Source organism: Pieris napi, chromosome 16, assembly GCF_905475465.1.
Source record: "Pieris napi chromosome 16, ilPieNapi1.2, whole genome shotgun sequence".
Classification (NCBI taxonomy): Eukaryota; Metazoa; Arthropoda; class Insecta; order Lepidoptera; family Pieridae; genus Pieris; species Pieris napi.
Window position 1 is genome coordinate 8,579,362 of NC_062249.1, and position 20,865 is coordinate 8,600,226.

The 20,865-nt window shown below is 32.2% G+C and overlaps 1 protein-coding gene across 2 annotated transcripts; it reads right to left on the reverse strand.

Moving 5' to 3' along the window:
• Positions 1 to 416: 416 nt before the first annotated feature.
• Positions 417 to 20,697, reverse strand: LOC125057206 (testis-expressed protein 2). Of its 2 annotated transcripts, XM_047660728.1 has the most exons (21): positions 20,472 to 20,697; positions 19,702 to 20,139; positions 19,512 to 19,618; positions 19,208 to 19,346; positions 18,347 to 18,864; positions 17,922 to 18,009; positions 15,205 to 15,358; positions 11,513 to 11,716; positions 11,036 to 11,103; positions 10,352 to 10,515; positions 9,629 to 9,750; positions 7,990 to 8,146; positions 7,203 to 7,322; positions 6,239 to 6,337; positions 5,583 to 5,741; positions 4,391 to 4,580; positions 3,880 to 3,980; positions 3,108 to 3,232; positions 2,581 to 2,668; positions 2,125 to 2,264; positions 417 to 1,180 (listed from the first exon to the last, which is right to left on the reverse strand). In XM_047660728.1, exons 1-21 carry the CDS (start codon positions 20,488 to 20,490, stop codon positions 991 to 993), a joined length of 3,390 nt encoding a protein of 1,129 aa, XP_047516684.1. In that variant the 5' UTR covers positions 20,491 to 20,697; the 3' UTR covers positions 417 to 990. The 2 variants fall into 2 exon arrangements, with proteins under 2 accessions (XP_047516684.1, XP_047516685.1); XM_047660729.1 differs by lacking the exon at positions 6,239 to 6,337 and having other exon boundaries at positions 418 to 1,180; positions 20,472 to 20,696.
• Between the last annotated feature and the right edge of the window lie 168 nt (positions 20,698 to 20,865).

A 20,865-nucleotide genomic window follows, 5' to 3' on the forward strand; every position in this document is an offset into this window, starting at 1 on the left:
TTATCTCCTTGAATTTCTAGAAAAGTTTTTTGATATATTATTAAATATGAAAGATATAAATTTGGAATTATTGTCGATAAATTAGGGAAGCTCGAATCGGGTCATTTACTTTTGATAATGAGTGAGTTATACTTTCGTTTTCACATAAATATGAATTTTATTCTATATCTATATCGAATATAATAAATATAATTTCTATGTAGATATGGTTCTGGAATTGGTAAATATATTTTACATGCATCTGTCACTATACAACTATAAATACCGAAGCCTCGCGATATTAAAAAAAAAATGTGTGGCACTCGGGGACTGCCCCAGTAAAGCTATTGCATAGCATTTTTTATCAACTTATGCAATTATAATAATTTTTTATTTATGCAGTATTTTTATTCTTTGATATTAATTCCATAATCTACCACTTTACCAGACTCAGACTAACACGCCTATATAATCTGTCTTACTCTAACGCGTATCGTGTGTTAGGTTATTTTCGTTACGGAATTTCTGGATTCGGTCTCGACGCTCAAGGCTCACGATAGAAGCTATGCAATAGCTTAAAAGTTGCGATCGAAAAAAAATCTTGGGTTGAAACTATCGAAAAACAAGTTATATATAAGAATATCACGAAACATTGTGACGTTATTTACAATTTTACAGTGACATATCTAATACTATATACAATTAAATAAATATTAAATACTGTTGCGCAAATGCAATAAGAAAAACGTTTTAAAACACCATAGACAACAACAAAATCATTACATACTCTCGTAAATAAAAGATATATTTTGTAACACGAAACACCAAATTTTCACACTAAATATATATCACCCCGTTTCTATATTATTATTTACGACTCGTAGCAATACCGTCTCGTATAAGCCCAGATTTTTTATTAAAGTATTATAACAATAAAACAATCAAATTGTGGTTGAGCATGACACACAAATCTTTAAACTAATGTTTACCAAGTAACAAATATGGACAATCTCATTCAAATTCAACGGGCGTTGGTGTCATGACGTCTATAATAAAATCCTCCATATTGGGTAGGACTAATACTTTCTCAAACTCCTTAGTTAGTTTTTGTTCAATCCAGTTAGTTATGTGGGTAAACCGAAGTGATCTAGCGCCGAACGCTGGTCGGGCCTTTAATACTAGTTGGGGATTTGTACGGAACCTGAAAGCAAAAAAAAATATATTTATTTAAATAGGAAAGTCAACAGAAACTCATCGGCATTCACAAATTACTAATTAATCGAGCTTTAGTTCATGTAAAAAAAATACGATAAGTACAGCCTCTATTTGGAATATGTTAAGCGTTGGTAAGGAAGAAATGGTCCCAAAAAAAAAGAAAAAAAAAATCAAATAAATAAACAAAATCGCGACAGTAGATGGCGTTAGTATGACATTTCGCTACTCGAATCGTTATAGCGCTTACTGAACACTTCTGTCTTTACAGAGCTCTTTAGGGTTGGTTCTACGTAAACACGTGGAATGTGTTATTATTATTATTATTACTAAGATTTAAGATTGCTGACACCCAGTATAATATAGTAAATCTACACAGGCGGTAAAAAATTTAAACATAAATAGTATATAAATATAGATAAAAGAGACAGTAAAAGTTTCTTTTTTACTAAAAATGAAATTAAAATAAGGAATACAACAGATGACATGATTATAAGATATTTCAGACAATCTATAAAATACCAAAAAGCAGTTGTGCTTAGTAGGTAGCATTTTCAAACTATAAATATGTGGTAGATTGTTATTTACTAAGTTTTCTATAGAGCAAATATTTCTTGTAATACCGAAATAATAAATGTTTTTTTTAACCTTCTTCACTGCTCGAACATTTAGTATGAGGCAAGTTGTGTTGTTCATATTTATACAAATCTAAAAGTTTAGATTTCCGATACTTAGAGGGACGGAAAAAGGAAGATATGTTAGGAATTTAATGAATTTAATTGTCATAAAATATGAAGTGTCGAATAATAAATAAAGATGGCGCGTAACCGAAAAACGTGACGATTTGCTACAAAATTTCTCCCATACGTCGATAAAGAAGTTTCACTTCAATTACTTTGTGTCACGCCAACGAGTTAAGCAAAAAACAATTACCCGATCCATAGTCGATCGTGCGGTGGTGGTGGGAGGTTCACAGCCAAACGACCTTCGAGTCCGCTCACTTCCAGCTGAAGCTTTATGTCAGTGTTCGATAGACCTTCCATAGCTCGCTTCACGTACTTGTAGTCAGTTACCTGAAATTAAAAATCTTGTATTACATGAGGTTCATGTACATTTAATACAAGATTGATATTGAAACATTTATTTAATTATTCCCAAAGAATATTCTTCATTCACCACTAATGTGATATGAGGCGATGCTTATGACATTTAAATTAGACTAGAAACAGACTAAAAAAATAAAAAAATAAAAAAATTACATGACGAATGATAACTTCCTCCTTCGGTTTTTGTTGTAGTCGGTTAATCAACTTAATTAAAACTAATGCACTCCGATGTGAGGTTAAGTAAACTATATACAGTATTAATAAAATATTAAAAAAAATGTACCTGTTGGAAATATTTGTTGGTAGCTATTTTGTCAACTATTCTGAGGAATTTCTTTTTTGACGAACCTCCTTCCGTTGTGTAAACGGTTCTAGAAATGAAAAAAAATTACGTCAATAAAGTTTAAGAGGAATCGTAAAAATAATGACATCAAAACTAAGAATATAATAAGAACAGGGGGTTCTTTTTTTGGAATGGGTAAAAATGTTAAACTCGCGTCAGGACACGTGACCTGACCGAAAATTCGTAAGACGGATGGAGAGTAGACAGCTCGCGCGGCGTATTTAATGTAATATAAATTGTCATGTTTGTGTACGATAGCGCAATAAATAAATATTGTATTTTACCATATAAATGAGAGTACTTTTATACTGATAAATTATCTATATATAGTGATAATTAAAGCAATTCGTGCAAAATTGTTCCCTAACCATTCCAAAATATCAAAAACGCACAACGTTAATATTCAAGTTTTCACTTCTGCCGGCACTCCCGGAGTGCAACCCGTCGTTTTTTTTTAATTTACTTACGGTGCTGTATCTGACAAAACGATATTTTCACCACTATCGACAGGCTGTACGGGTGGGGTTTCATCATCACTCGAAGACTCGGCTGAGTCCTCCACATCCGAATCGTAAATCGCTGGTTTTCGTTTCTGTGAATGAGAGTCATCTTATAATTGTATTGGTTACTTATCGTTAATATAATCCTAGGTGCGATCTGAAACCATCAAAGTTCGATGTTTGGGAGATTTATTTTTTCCATATCATATATTTTCAGTTTCGAACGAGAAAGAAACTGTCATTTATCTCTTCGACACACATATACAAGCATATTACTAAATCTGTCGTTCAAAATACAATGATGTTTCGTAAGAAAATTATTGGAACATCCGAACAATTAATCAAGTGTCAACCGTCAAATTAAAAAATATCTAAAAATGCGCTGCTTGTTTGGGCAATTATTTTATTGGTCTGTTTCACAATGTATGGATAAAGTACCAAATAGCTATGCAACACATAAATTAATTGGAAGATAAATTGTGCTATTTGACACTTCATCGGACTCATAACTTATGATGGACTTTATGTGACGAATAGCGCTATCTGACAGTCGTGAAACGCAACAATAGTGTTTATCCTACCAATAAGTAATAAATAGCTAATTTGGAACTTATGTAGAACTTATCCGTACATTGTGAAACAGACCCTAAAAATAGCAGAATCTTTTAATGTTTATCATTTGTATAGTACAAACAGATAAACATTTGCTGTTACAAGTTAGTTTAAATAAAAAAATTACCCGCAGCTCAGGGCTAGTAGCACGTAGAGTGGGAGACGCAGTCAGCTCCCTTTCGACAACCGGCTCTTGAGTTTCCATTAATTGCTCTTCTAATGTCATATCTGAAAAAAAAATTATAACCTTAAGTTTCATAAAGAAATTTGTAGGTTATTTTTCAATTCTGATGGCATAGAAAAGGGAACTCTGGTAGTTTCACGTTTTGGACGCCAAGACACCTTTCGGGTCGTAGAGCGAGACGAGTAGTAGTAGTAGTTAAAATAAGTTACTAAAAATTATACTTAAAAAAATGAAAAAAGTCCGTATTTATGCAAGCCGAAATTTTTACAAATGCTTTTACGTATAAATATATCCTTCAATTAATATTAAAAAATAACGGTTTCATATAATCAGTACAAATCTATACTCAGTCTTTAAAAGGCACAAAAGAGCGAAAAAGGTATACTACATGCCGTCCCTCACACTCCTATCCAAAACCTAGAACAATATCGTCATAATAAGATGCAACACTCACTTTTCTCTTTCAGCTTCATGAGGTTGATTTGCGTAAGTATGGCTATGTATGCACCGCCATCGTACCGCAAGTGTGCGTCTAGCCACACGCCGCGTGCGTCACAAGATGGCGGTTGTACGCCACAGACTAACGGACACGCGCCCGACAGTGACAATTTTGTCACTAGGAGGGGTGACATGAATGATGGCAGCTGGAAAAGAAGGTTCACATGGAATGATGCAACAAAAAAACATGTATCTATTTGATTTTTACTATTCCTACAGCTAGCTATTAAAATTACACAATACATAAAATCTAAAACGGAACACAATTAACAATTATTTGTAGTCATTATAAATGGAGGTGAAAAAAAATCAAAATTCCGCTTTGCCTTTCCTAGGAAAGCGGTGCCGTTAACTAACGGCCGTCTTTACGGTGGCAAAGCTGTGGTTTCCTAGAAAGTAGTGCGACCGTATTTTTGAAGTGTTATTCCAATTTCGTTCCACAAATGTTGCTTCATCTGAGCTTGTCTGTACTCTTTGGATTTGATAAAGCTTCGTGATTTTTAACAAAATCTGTTAATTGTTCATCATTTTCGCTCGTCCAAGTCATTGTATTATATATATTTGACGACTCATTTGTCTAGTGGTTAGTACCCCTGACTGCGAATCCATGGGTCCCGGGTTCGATCCCCGGCTGAGACGAACATCGATGTGATGAGCATTTGGTGTTGTGCTTAGGTCTTAGGTGTTTAAATATGTATTTATATGTCTATCTATTTATAATATGTATGTATATCCGTTGCCTAGTACCCATAACACAAGCTTCACCAGCTTAGCATGGACTCGGTCAATTGGTGTGAATTGTCTTTAAAAAAAAATATATATATATATATGCGCACCGCTACATGCGAAAAACGTTGAACTACTGTTTATCACCGCAATGACGGCCGTCATGCAAATGACAGCACCGGTATTTGACGTTACGGTGACACTCAACGTTCTCTAGAAAACCTACTCCGATGTTATTTATAGACAACGTATGGGTGACGTCACCCAACGTTACATTACGGCCGTTAGATAACGGCACCGCTTTTCTAGAAAACCGTAGCTTAAGCAATTCTAATCATATGTGTATAAACAAAAAAATATCAATACCTTTTTAGTTAAAGACTACAGACATGGCTCATATTATTTATCCTTGCAAAACCTACCTTAAGCGTATTCAATTTCCTTTGTATCTTATTCTGCAGCCTCGCAATGAGTACGGGATCTCGCATCATATCGTACATGATGCGAGCAAGCATCGTGTTCACCCATGTCACTTCCGCAGGAAGAGTTCGACACTCGCAATCAGATGTTGACTGCTGGGACTAAAAAGTAAAACAGTATTAAGTTCGTATAAGGTACTGTTATTCAAACAACTAAATATTGAACTACTATGTAATATTTAGTATTTAAAACTACAATAAAAATACAAATTAAAGCTTTAAAAACTTGTAAAAGCAACATAAATACTCCCAACACAAATATATTATATAGTTTAGTCTAAAACGACTCTAAAACACAATTAACCCGTTTAAATTGACAAAATATTTTTCATGTAAATCGTTAGTTAGCTTGTCAAAGTCTTGGTAAAGAAAAGATCAAAAAGTCCAAAAAGGGCCACCCGCACTTGACATTTTATTAATAAAATAAGCGAAAATTGAAAAAAACTATAATACATTTAAATTTCAATATAAGCAACACAATATATAAGTTAAATTATATTAATTTAAAAAAAAGGTTTTTGCGTACAACCCAAACGTACACGTCCCACACGTAAACAAAAGCGTACGTCACAGAACTAAAACAAAATAAAACCGCTAACATCTTTTCTCTTCTTTTTTTTATTCCTCTCGTGGGGCGAAGGCTCTAATTGACACATAACGCCGACATCTGAGGTTTGTTTCGTGATAACTTGATGCGTCTATGATGATAAATTAGTTAATAGATAGTGTTTATATATTAAGTTCTAGAATCTTTTTTTTTTGATGTTGCGTATAGCTATAGGTTCGAATTATAGTAAAATTATTTAGGATGGTAAGCACTACTGATCACCTCGCAAGATCAATAAGACACTAAAATATCAGGTAGATTTGCGCTTTCCATGTCTTATGAATGTCTTTAAACAACAACGGGTGTCAAATATTGAACAGTTTTTAAGAGACCTCAAATGAACCTTATATGCTTATTTATTTATTAATTAAAATTTATAGTTAGTTTATAGTTGTTTTATACAATATCTATAGTATATGTTACCAACTGTTTTATCTACAATGTATGTCAGTTTAGGTAAACATAAATGTTACTAAAAAAATGCAATTAAATATGTACAAGATAAAATAAAAAAATTACCAGTAAAACAGCGGATTAGATACGAGATAGGCACTCAACAACGCCTTCTTTAAAACAGTCCCAATAATATAATAAATATTTTTTAATCCGTTATAATCGCGAAGAATTCGAAAGAGAGGTGCCTGAATTCCTAGGTTGGTTTTTGCAGAAGGTATTTGGAAAATTATGCTGATTTTAGACCTTGGGAATGCTGTATTTGATTATTTATGCTTAGGCAAAGGTTCAAAATGGCACGAAAACATCTCTGTCAGATCACATTTAGACGCTTTTCTGAATCTCGTCTTATCTTCAAATATATTGAAGTAGATTTATTAATAGATTAATAATAATTAGAAATCGTAGTTATTACTTTTAAGCAACAAAAATATTAAAAAAAAGCCTGAAATCCTTTCAGATTTATCTAAATATAAGCTAAAAACTGGAGTTATTTGTCTTACCTGCATAATTTTAATAATATATGGCCAAAATGTCTTCTCATAGGAATCTAAGCTGACGGGTAAAGGATGTATGGCTGATGTTATATTTATTACATCTGATGTCGAGTCATTCATTTTAGTCTGTAATAAAGTTATAACAAACCGATTTAGGCATAGAAAGTATAGCTTTTTAAGCTCCAACAGCGAAATTTATTTTTCATAAAATGTAAGTGGATTTTATAAGAAATCTGAAATATTTAGAATCGTAATGCATGGTATAAATATGGAGCAAGAATTTTTGTTTGAAGGTCAGATTCCTTTCAAACCGTGTGTGTTTCCCTTTGAGTCAAATACTTTATAGTAGATTTAGAGGTTAGGTATTATAGAAAGCATAGCGGGACACACATTAGATATATATAAAATTCTCGAGTCGCGGTGTTTGTAGTTAAACTCCTCCAAAACGGCTTGACCGATTCTCATGAAATTTTGTAAGCATATTGGGTATGTCTGAGAATCGGACAGCATCTATTTTTCACCCCTCTAAATGTTAAGGGTAGTCCGACCCTATTTTTTTTTATGATACAGCATATAAAATACATACAACCCCTAATTTTCTACGATCAACCCCTATTTTTTTATTATAAATGATATACATGGCAAAACGACGTTTGCCAGGTATTCTATATATTATTAAAAAATCCTCCGAATTATGCGAAACGATAAGATATTTGCATTATTTTACTTTTAAATTAATAATTATGAAATTATGTTTAAAAAATTTATTTAACTACTTTATTTTAAAATATACCTTGCCAAAAGCGACAGTTTCTTTTTCGCTAAGCTTATAAACGGCTAATTCAATCCCCTCTTTTCCTTCTTGGGGATCACTCGTAGATTTGTCTTCGTTGGGTGACGTATCCGCTGACGCGCTCGCTTCGCTTATCGATATCATAAAACGGCGATACCTAAAACAGAGTTTTATACTTAGACCATATACTTAGAGTGTAAACTCTTTATAACGAATCTCAAGGGACCGATCAGTTTTATTCGTTATAGAGAGGGATGAATTAATGCTTGGGTATTGGTTTACCAAATAATTTAACAAGTTTTTTGGTATAGACAGATTTTCGTTATAACGAATGACGTTATAAAGAGTTTACACTGTATATCTTAATATATATAAATTACGTGTCACGTTGTTTGTCCGCTATGGATTCCTAAACTACCGATCCGATATCAATCAAATTTGCACACCGTGTGTAGTTTGATCCAACTTAAAAGATAGGATAGCTTACATCTTCATTTATACCCGCAATATTATTTTATCGCAAATTATTTGTCAGTCACAATTCTAACAGATGGCGTTGTGTTAAAAGTACCAACATGAAACGTTAATCATAAGCTACAATTTAATGACATTGACGTTTCCCTTGAATAGTTTACTACTATGTAATAAACCAAAAACTTTAGCCACAGCAACGCTTGGCCGAGTCTACTAGTATAATTATATATACAAGATCTAAGTTAAGAAAGTTCGCGACGGTTATTTTTTTTAGAATAAGACCGTATACATAAGTTTGTATACACTGTACAAATAACACCGATTTAGACCGTATTTATAAGATGTAAATATCTACTAACAAATATCATCTATGAAAATATTTGTATTACGAGTTCCTAGGGCCCAGGGTACGCCCCTCCCTCTTCCCTCTTGTATGATATAATAGACATTATACACACACCCAGGGAAGTACAGGGGCTTAGTAAGGCTTCGTAATTCAGATAATCTCCGTTAGAATTTTGTGAATATTTCTTATGGACATTCCAAGGATAACAGAACAAAATTTACTTTGTATAATATTATATTTATTTCGAACATAATATGTTTTATTTGAATTGTACACGAAAACATTCCAAATTGACACGACATTGTTCGATTCAAAAGAATTGTGACGAAGCCCGAACCAACTTTTAGTTTAATAAAGTAAATTCGCAGTTCAATCGAAATTTTGTATGACTAAAAAATAAATCAGTGGCGCTACAACCTTTTTTTAGGTCTGGGCCTCAAATTTCATGATCATTTGTCAATATAAGAGGCTAGGTTCACAGGTGATCAGCCTCCTGTGCCCGACACCGACCTCAGCCTTGCGATTCTGTAACTCACTTTTCGAACTCTCAACAATAAACTACAAGCTCCCTCCTTATCAGAATGCTAAATCGTAAAATGACTGCTCCACCATTGATTTGAGCGCGACCGCCGCTGTGAAAACCGCTGTGAGAGTTCGAAAAAAGTGAGTTACAGAATCGCAAGGCTGGGATGAGACCCGCACTCTGAAGCCACTAGGCCAAAACTGCTCTAAAATTTTGTATGACAGTCCAAAAAAATAAACACAAGAATATAGAATATGCCTAGGTGTTTATGGAATTTTATAGGAATTTATTCTTACCACTCGTGTTTGTCTCGACCCGTCCTAGCAAAAAGGTAGAGATGTGAATGTTTGTCTCTCGATTGTTTGACGTGTACACTCCATTCCCCTTCCGTAGTACCTTCCGCCACGGGATCCAACTCCTGTGAAAAGGAACGTACATCTTAGTGAGCAAAATTGCCTTGGCTCGTGCAACACTTTTGAAAAAAAAAAAACACTTACTCATTACTAGTATAATGTAGCATAATACAAGGAATTTCTATAAGAACTTTAATCTTTAAAATATCGTAGTTTAAACTTGTGTCTAAATTAATAGCAATGGAGCAAAAAAATACCCCATATGCATAATACTCAACGAGAAAGAAAAAATTCAAGTGTTGGAGAAAGAGAATTCAATAGAGAAGAAAATATCAGAATTGGAGAAGAGTAAAGAAGCGACGTTAGACGCTTAATACAAGACGGAAGAGAAAGAAGAAGTTTATTTAAAGGATAAGAAACATACATGAAATTTTTTGTTTTCTATTTTTATAAAAAATTCAGTAATTCTAGTAAAGTCGATTATTACTATATATGAAATCATAAGCTTTTGCAGAAAGGAGTTATTTTTTACGACGGTAAATACCCGTACGATATTTTTCCTTGTCAAGTACTTTTGCTCTTCTATCTCTTTCTGACAAATTGTGTTTCCGCTGTTACGAAGAGAGATACATTTATGTTGATATAAAAACGATTGCATTTATTTACCGTTTCTTCAAGGAGCTCCTTGATTTTGGACAATTCGTTATCATCTATATCATCATCATCCTCCCTTGTACTGGCGATGGATTTTGTCGTTTGTTCCTCACCATCATCCAGCTTTTCACTTGTCTCTGGATCTGTTATGGTTGATACGCTATCCGTCTTTTTATCTAGAGAAGATAAAAATAATCCAAACATATCCGAAACACACCTTAATTAAAGCAAGTTTTTCACTTAAAATAGATATTTGCGTTTTTTAGCTGCAGAAAAAAGGAGCCCATAGCCAATAATACCAATTTTTGCGTCTGTTTCTGAGATGAACCTTCTAAGCAAATATACAAAAAAAACCGTGGCGCTACAACCTCTTTAGGTCTGGGCCTCAGATTTCTGTTTGAGAATCTGTTTCATGATCATTTTTTTTTATAGGCAAGTAGGTGATCAGCCTCCTGTGATTGACACACGCCGCCGACTTTTTTTTGGCTCTAAGACATGTCGGTTCGAGCGAGCGTTCGAGCGAATGTTAAATGCGCCCATAGAAAGAAAGACCATTGGTGCACAGCCGGGGATCGAACCTACGACCTCAGAGATGAGATTCGCACGCTGAAGCCACTAGGCCAACACTGCTCTCTTCTAACTATCTAAGCAAATATATATCACTATTTAACAGAACAAATATTGTATACAATTTACCTCTATGCATTTTCCTGACTAATCTATGTCTGAGACCTTCCCATCCCGGTTCGGTTTCATGCGAAATACTGTAAAATATAAACAATAAATTATTGAATAAAATTCTCTTTAACTATTATACTTCCTTGACTTCATCAGTTTAGGAATCATTTATCTATTTAGGAATCGCTACAATTCCTGAATTTTAGATACAATATTACTGTTATATTTTATATAACAGTTTTCCAACTTACTGTAACTTTGTTTATCATGCTCTTAATGAGGTTTTAGTTTACGTTTAGTATTAGTTATTATAACTTTATTAGTTATAGTTTTTTTATTTTTTATTTTGTGGTTGCTTGTTTAATTTTTTCCCTTGCTAGCTTGCTTATGTGTGTAAAATTTGTGATGTCATATTTTCTCGTACAATTTTATGCAGACACGATGTTTTAGAACTTACAAATAAATAAATACTACATTGAATGTACCAGAACTTACCTCTTTTCTCTTCTCCTCCAAATAAACTTCTTCTTCCTCTCCGGGCTTGTATTTGTCTCTGTACTTTCAGTCTCTAACGTCGCTTCTTTACTCTTCTTGTCCAATTCTGCCACTTTCTTCTCTATTGAATTCTCTTTCTCCAACACTTGAATTTTTTCTTTCTCGTTCAGTATTATGCATATGGGGTATTTTTTGCTCCATTGCCTATAAATGAGACACAAGATTAAGCTACATATACAACGAAAATTTTAAAGATTGAAGTTCTTATAGAAATATCTATAAACAAGGAATACCTTGTTTTAAGCTGCAATATACTAGTCTTTATTAATGTGTGGATGGATCAAGGAAGGCTGTACACTGTACAGCTTGCTCAGACTTTCTTAGTTATATAAGCGTGACAATTAAATCGTCGGAGTGGCGTCCCGAGAGTATAGCCAGACGTGGGCACTCTTTTCATCATTATAAGCACAGCATAGCATTTAACATTTCATTAATTAGATCGTACAATATAGAGTGAAATAATATCCTCTATTAATTAAAGCATCCCGTTAAATAGGGAACCATACAAGTGTCATGTTTTAATTAAGTGCTTCTTTATCCTACAATGTATTTCTCGTTCATTATGACAACATAATTATAATTTTAACCAAAACGAATTATTTATATGTTTAAATAAAACCACATAATTCCTAAATTTCAATCGGGTTTTACCTCGCATAATATGTTTGATTTAATGCATATATTTTGTAGAACGTTTTAGGATAAACATTTCTACTATATATGTGATAATAAGGTTGCGATATGTGGGAATCTTTTCTTAATTTATTTCACACACTTTAAATCGACTTCCGTATAACCTTCAATAACTTGATATCAAGTTGTAAAAACTTAAATTTAATCAAAATAGTAAAATTATCACGGGATTTTTAAGTTTTATTTTTAGATTAAACTTGCGTTTTTAACTAGGAATTAACTGACATTTTGTTGTATTTTATTCGTGTTGGTAACTTATCATACTTATAAAAAAAAGATTTCAACACAAGGGCGTAGAACGGACGAAAAGAACTGGCAAAAAACTTCCGGTCACTATTTCATAAACCAACTAAACGCGAATGTCTTGAAACGTTTTTAAGATTGAAGTCTAAATTAAAATTAAAAGTTCTTTGCGTCCGGAATTGTATTTGGCTAGTATAAAAAATACCGGTCTGACTGCTTTTATTAATTTATTATATGTCGTGAGAAGGAAAAATAATTTACTATGTATTTCCCTATGAAACGTGAACAGTTGGGTCATTGCACTAATTGTTCTCGTTTACCTTTGAGCGAAGGTCACCGACCGAGTTTTGACAAAGCTTTCTCAAGTGTTTTAACTTGAAACGCACAGTTTAAATGTATTCCGTGCTATAACAATGATATTTTCAAATTACAACTGTTTCGCGTTCTTTATAGCAAATTAAAATGTGTAAAAAGAATAGTTATTTTGTACATTTCGTATAAAGTATTATACCCGTGCAATGTGCCTTTCTTCGCTAGTTATTGATTTATTAACACTTCGTTACATTTAAAGACATATAACATAATACATAAAAATTATAAGGGATACAGACGCAAAAATGGGTCTTATTGGCTATGGCTTCTTTTTTCTGCAGCTAAAAACGCAAATATCCATTTAATTTAGTATGGAGTAAACAGATTACAAATATGTACTAGAATCTCGAGAAGTCGAAAAATTTAAAAATTGATAAAAACTTAAATGTTCATATTTAATAATAAATATTCATAATGCTAGTTAAAATGGAGTTAATTAACCTGAATACTGCTATTGTTAATTAGTTTTGTTTTTGGTTATTAACGTATACACTAAGCAGATTAAATTCGATCATTCGTCTTTAGTCTATGACGACGTTAAACTCATAACTAACTCATAACAATTTTTTAGCACACTGTGTCAATTTCTGGCGAAAAAATAATAGTTACTTTAATTTGGAGATTATGGAAGCTTAAAAAACAGATATAGATAACGAAATTTTACTTAAAAAGACACTAAGATTAACATCTGCGCATAAAAGATATGACGTAAAGCAATTAAAAACAAATTATTATAATTATTTTAATCATTATCAAGCACTTGAGTGTTCAATGTCCACTCTATATATTTTAATAACTGTCTGCCCTTATTAATTATAACAGATTTATATTAAGCAATTTACAGAAACAAATTTAGGTATTCACATTACAGCAATTTGTATTACAACCTAAGAAATGTCTATAACTGTCAAGTTTAATAGGATTTTTGTCATTACACCTGCTCCTTGAATTGTTGGTTTAACTTGATATAAGCGGTTGGTTCTATTGAAGTAACGTCTTTATTAAAGGGTGAAATATAAAATAACACAACATAATTATTTTGTTTACTATAGTTATAGAGATTTTAATGTACTAGGCATTTATTTTAATCATAATAACCTTGTATGTTTATGTGAGAGAAGAAATTAAGATTATTTATTATTATTATTATTATAATAGGAAACCGTGCTGACAACGGGCGCGCACTAATCTAGTCAAAGATACACAACTTACGAGTGCATTTAATACTATTGTAGTAATGACCAGCATATTCAGTTTAAAACAGAGAATAGAGATCATTAATCTATTGTCAGATTTATTATTATAACAAGGATTATAGTCTTATTTTTCATTCCGTAGAATTCTGACATTTCATAGAGTTGCTACTAACAAAGTTCTCCACCGAAATTTGACCCATTAGAGGGCAATAAAAAATAAAATGCTACGTATTTTTTATGTTTTAGCTACAAAAAGGTAAATTTAAATATTTACTCAAGTGATCTAATACAGAAATAATAAATAATTCAATATCACGAACAATATATCGCATTAACCTTAATTACTTTATTTTATTATTTAGCTGGCATCACTGCCTACTAATTCCAGGTTTAGTAAACCTTTAAAAAATATATATTATCTTTACTTGTGCGTTTTTTAAATATGATAAAATTTTCACTCGCCGTAAAACCACTTTTAATGTGTTAAAATATATACATTCACTAACAAATAAAATGTATGTATAGACTCAGATGTTCAGACTCGTATTGAAATTAAAAAATGTTTAAGGAAAACACTTTTTAACCGGATTAAAGTTATGTATTATTATAAATTTACAATTATTTAACATCATTTTAAATTTAATTTACGACGTTTCGCGTGCTTTACACGGTGTTAAAAAATGTGCCTGGCCAAAAAGGTTTGTAATCTCTGATATGTCAAATTTGTTTGTGTCAGAATTCTACGAAATCAAAAATCAGAGCATAAGTTAAATTTATTTTCTATCGAATACGTGTTAAGATGCTATAATGGTTAAGTATGTTGATTTCGTTGAGCAGTGTTGGCCTAGTGGCTTCAGCGTGCGACTCTCATCCCTGAGGTCGTAGGTTCGATTCCCAACTGTACACCAATGCACTTTACTTGCCTTAGACCGAAAACGTCGACGGCGTGTCAGGCACAGGAGGCTGATCACCCCCTTATTAGATAAACAAATTATCATGAAAGAGAAACAGAAATCTGAGGCCCAGACCTAAAAAGGTTGAAGCGCCACTGATGTATGTATGATGATTTCGTATCGTATTTGAAATACGGATGTGCTTCAAAATAAATAATAATATAATTTTACTTACCGCCGTTTAACAAGTCCATTTGGTAAGAGAATGACTCGAGCGCCGGTAAGGTTATAGAGCCTGTGCTGATAGAAAGTCACTTTGTCGATCTTCTCATCCCATAGAGCTCTCTTCGCAATTTTTGTACGCGTATACGATATTCTTAGGTTACAACCTGAAATTAAACTATTATTAGATGACATTATTTAAAGCTTTTCAGTCGTATGGATTGGACAAAGAAATATTAAACCCGCATTAATACCTTTATAGTTTTGGTAAAAAAAAGGAGTACTATGACGACTCATTGGTCTAGTGGTTAGAATCCATGGGTCCCGGGTTCGAGTCCCGGCTGAGACAAACATCGATGTGATGAGCATTTGGTGTTGTGCTTAGGTCTTGGGTGTTTAAATATGTATTTATATGTGTTAGGTATATCTATGTATCTATGACGGAGGATTTGCGGAAGGTTTTCCTTTCGGAGGCCCACATTTTTTGGGTGGCATTGATGCATTAAGAAATCGGTTCAAAAAGATGAAATTGCAATAGCAACAATCATTCCAAATAAGCACGCTGCTAGTTCCAACAATCATTAGATATATATATATATATATTAAATGTGTTAAATTATATATAAATTACGTCGAATATCATTAGGTCTTCCAATATTTAAATAATAAGAAATAGTATAACAGCTCGCAGTTTTGATTAGTCGTATGAAAACGGGTCTATATATTTATTATATGAATGTAAGCTTAAAACTAGTTCTAATAATAAAATCTCAGTTTTCTATCGCGCAGCCCGGACCTACAACGACCAATAAGCCTTGACTTGTTTAAGCTATCGCGGAATATGGTTAAAAAGAGTATTAAGAATATCCATAGCGCAAAATCATCTGCATCATGAGCATACCCCACATACACACAATTATATTATACATATATAATTTTTGTTAGCTTATTATCTACGAAATAAATAAATCATGAAATCAGATACATATATTATAAAGCTATAACCTATTAAAATTGCATTTGAAATGCAATGTCTAGCAATAATTTCTTAAAATATCGTTGATTTCGTATCTCGATATTAACAAACTCATTATAAATTCTATTTAACTAAGTAACAGGTAAGCCAAGGTATAAACTATTCCATATAATCTATAGACGTATATTGAAAATTATTTTTTATCTTTCAGGTGTGATAACATTAGATAAATACGCTAGGTACGCGAATCGTCCAATACGAGGTGTGGTTCCACGCAATCTCAATAGTTTGTCAATAACATAAGTTCAAACAAATTTAAGTTGACATAAGCACTTAGTTGTTCCATGCTTCTTAAAGAGAACAGATAATAATTAGGAATTACTGTAAAGCGACTAAACCATTTTCAAAAATTCATTACACATTTACCTAAGTAACAGACTATATAAACAAAATCCCCTTTTTCAAAAAAAAAATTAATTTAATTGCACCGTTTACAAGTACTACTTTGTATATTTTCACCACAGCGTAAACACGATTAGACAGAGACGAAAGGGCATTTAAAACAATCGTTTGCACTACAACCTTTTTAAGTTTGGGTCTCAGATTACTGTATCTGTTTCATGATCATTTGGTAATCTAATAGGCAAGTCAGTGATCAGCCTTCTGTGCCTGACGCACGGCGTTGACGTTTTGGGTCTAAGGCAAGCCGGTTTCCTCACGATGTTTACCTTCACCGTTCGAGTGAATGTTAAATGCGGACATAGAAAGAAAGTTCATTGGTGCACCGCCGGGAATCGAACCTACGACGAGGCTCAAGAGTCGCACGCTGAAGCCATTAGGCCAACACTGCTCGTAAGGGCATTTTAGAAATTCAATTACTGATTTAGTTTTTATGAATAAGCGAAATACAAGTTATACTGAAGTTGTAATTTTAAGCAAATTCATTCTTCAAATTTAAAAACACTTTCAAGGTAATATTAATCCTTATAAAATACATCTTTTAAAATCAATAGACACGTGAACGGTTCGTTAATATATGCGATATATCATTAATATTACGGTACATTTGTAGAGCTTAAGGCATTTCTTAGTTTTAATGTAATTAGTACAATATCTAATTACATAGTGAAGCTATAATACGCACGGGGACGAATTAATCGTAGCAGAAAATATTTATGGAATATCATTTGTATTGTAATAATCTTTTATGGAAACGATTTATAAAAAACCGATGAAATATTTATAAAAATCTCTATTTCCCTTGGTCATGGCATCACGCGTGGACGGATGGAAGAATTTCGCTAGTTTTCGTATGTAAATGTTATGTCTATGTCTAGTTCTCTTTGCTCCGTTCATTATTGGCAGGAAAAGGTAATAAAAGAGAAATTTAATAAAACTTAACGACGGTATTAATCTAATAAAACTATCGGCGATTTATAGAATAAAGATAAACAAGCAAAGTTTATGAATATTATTTTTATGAATAATACCTATTCGAACTGAATAATCATAGATATGACAGATCGTCTGTCTGGTCCGAAAGTCATGAATAAAATGTATACGTTTAATTACACATAGCACAATAAAAACTCCAGTGATTGAATTTCTTACTAGCTGATATTCATGACTTCGTCCCTTGACCCACTTAACATAATACATACTACCAAAGCCTACTTTTATTTCTTTTTTCTGATCGTCATTTATTTTTGGTTATTTTTTAAATAGATTTAAATAAAACATTTTTATTAACTTACCCTCGAGTTTCACAAAGGCAGTTGTTGTTTTATTTATGTGGTAGGTAAAGGGGTCGTAATCGGGAAATCTATAGTGATTTATCCAGCCCTGTGGACAAGTAATTAATCCGTAACGTATACAATTATAAACTTTATGTTATAGTAATAAATGCGTTATTTGTTTGATGAATTTTAATGAGTCAGACACTTAGGTCATTAAAACTAACAATTTATCTACGTAATTTTATATGTAAATGTGTGTTTAAAATTATGAAAGGATTATTGTAATTTTATTAGTACTTTTGGTATTAGGGCAGAAGTCAGAATACAAATTTACAAAAAAAAACCTTGTGCAACATTCATTGATAGCAAGGAAAAAGTGGGATCTTTTTGTTGTAAAACATTTAGTCTAGTAAATTACCACATTCTAATCTAGATGAACTTACCTCATACTTTTTCAACGGTGTATGCTCCTTCACAGACGGAATAGTGTAGGCTATGGGTATGGTACTGCTCCTCTTCAATTGGAAAAAGGTTCTACTACTCGGCTCCCAATCACTAAAGTATGTATCTAGCACCCACTGTTTGACATTACTCACAAAACAGAAAAACCACAGCCCCAAAAAGAATCCATTCCACACATTACAATTAGGAAACAATAAATAATTAACAACTACTAAAATAGTTAAAATATACAATGTGAAATTAAAAATGTAGCTCTTAGACTTTTTGTGTGATTCCGGTTTTGATAAGTTGCTTTTACTTGGCGGCAGGCCAAAATTGGCTGGAGTGGATATTGGCGTTGGTGGGTTAATTTTCATGTCAACAGGTCTACTCAATGGACTATCAATAGTGTTAACATCGCCAAATGCGTCTATTGTATCCTCAAGGGCCTCTATACCAGATTCAACTTCAATGCTGTTATCATTCAAAATATCCTTAGTTACATCTGTTTCACTTAACCCTGAAAGTATGTGGTTTTTCTTGAAACAAGTACAAGGTTCTATTTAGGTTAAAATAATTCTCATATTTCTAATGCAAACATTAGTTATCTTAAGCCTAGATGAATAAAAAAAACATATTTTAATTATAAAAAAAACCCCAGAATAAGTAGAACTTAATATTAGAAATTTGTTTTTTACCAATTTCACTATGCTATATAGTCGACAATCAAAAGCAGATAGGTTGTACTATTACAGACCTGATTTATTTGCAATACCTATACAGATAGTGCAAAAGACAACAACAAAATCAGAGTGCATTGAATTAACACTTTTTACTAAATATTTTTATTAGATTATACATACTTAGATTTTTTTGTGTGTCATCACTAGAGTCTGAATGGTTCTTAGTGTTATTTTCACGATTTTCTTGTTCATTAACTTTGGCGGTGATTGGTTGAGTCACCTCAGATAAATTCTGTATACTGCTATCAAGTGAGGACACCTGTTGATGGCATTAAATATTTTGCTTATATTTCCTTAATTTTAGAATGTTTGTATTTCTAAGAATGTCTTAATCATTTTAGCAATTTTCACAATTTAATCAAACAAACCATCAGGTGTTTGTTATCTTCTTATTTCTATCATAAACTTTTAAAATGTTAATTACCTGATTATCAGTATCACCAATGCTATGTTGGTCTAAGTCTTTGGTAGTAGAATTTTCCTCAGAGTCTGATGTAGAGTTGTCTCTTGGTAGAGACTTTTCTTTTGTTTCTAAAATAATATTAATAGAAATTATGTACCCCATAAAAAGTATTGTATGTATATAATACTAGGCTAAAAAAAGTGTAACATACCTTCCACAGATTTTGTTTTCATGTCCTCTACAGCTTGAGCAATCTTAAATTTAAAATCATGGAATATTTTCCATGTTTCATTAGGTTCCTTTATATCTGAACTTTCTGAAGTACTTCTTTTACCAAGACGATTCAAATATTCTTTCATGGGTGAGGAAGAAATTTCTTTAGGAGTAGAACTTTTGCTCTCTTCAGTTGGCTTTGGGTCAGATTTAACATCTTCAACTTTTTCACTGGATTTCTCAGATCTAATAGATTTAAAATATTTATCTATGATAGATGATGTCTTTTCTGTTTTCTTAGGGCTTGCAGTTTCACTTTTTAATGGTTGATCTCCTTGTGGTAATACATTTTCAGATTCACAAGCTTGATATAATTCTTCAAGCTCTTCGTTGTTTGCATTATATCTAAACGATAACGCAGAATTCGGGGATTTACCTACAATAAAGATGTATTCTTAAAAGCAGCAGCTGGTTGAAAATATATTTTGTTATAACATTATTATTATCCACGTTGAAACCAAAGTGAGTCAAGTCAAGAGATATTTAAAAGACAAAGGAATTTTGAAATGTAAGAAGGCCAATTAAAAAAAATATTTAATTTTACTTAGGCAATCTTTTTTTAAGTTCGGACAACAAAGATTTAAAATGAGACGAACTATTAAATATAAGCATGAGATAAAAATATGTATTTTAGCATAGGCTTAAACAGGCGCAACAAAATGTTTGAATGATAAATAAGTATACAATTTAAACTAATTGAGTACTCACCTGGGCCAGAAAATTCCATATTTAAAACTGCATTTTAGAAATCATAAGACGAATAGTATTTGTTAAGTGTAATAGAAAATTAAACGAGTTATTTAATTTACTTTTAGCTCAACGGATAAATTCCACCATTTATCAAACGTACGCGAACATCGTTATTCATCAAATTACAAACACAATATCACACAAAATATTAGAGTGAAAACTGAAAATTCACATTTCACAGTCGTGTCAAGTTCTAAAATATGTATGGTAGTTGTCAGCCGAACAATAGTTATCTGTCACTGTCACTAAAGATCTCCATAGAATAAGGAAATTTTAACTGACAAAAGAAGTTGTATTAACATCGATATTATAGTTTTAACTTTTGTTATTTTATATAAATATGTATTTAGTC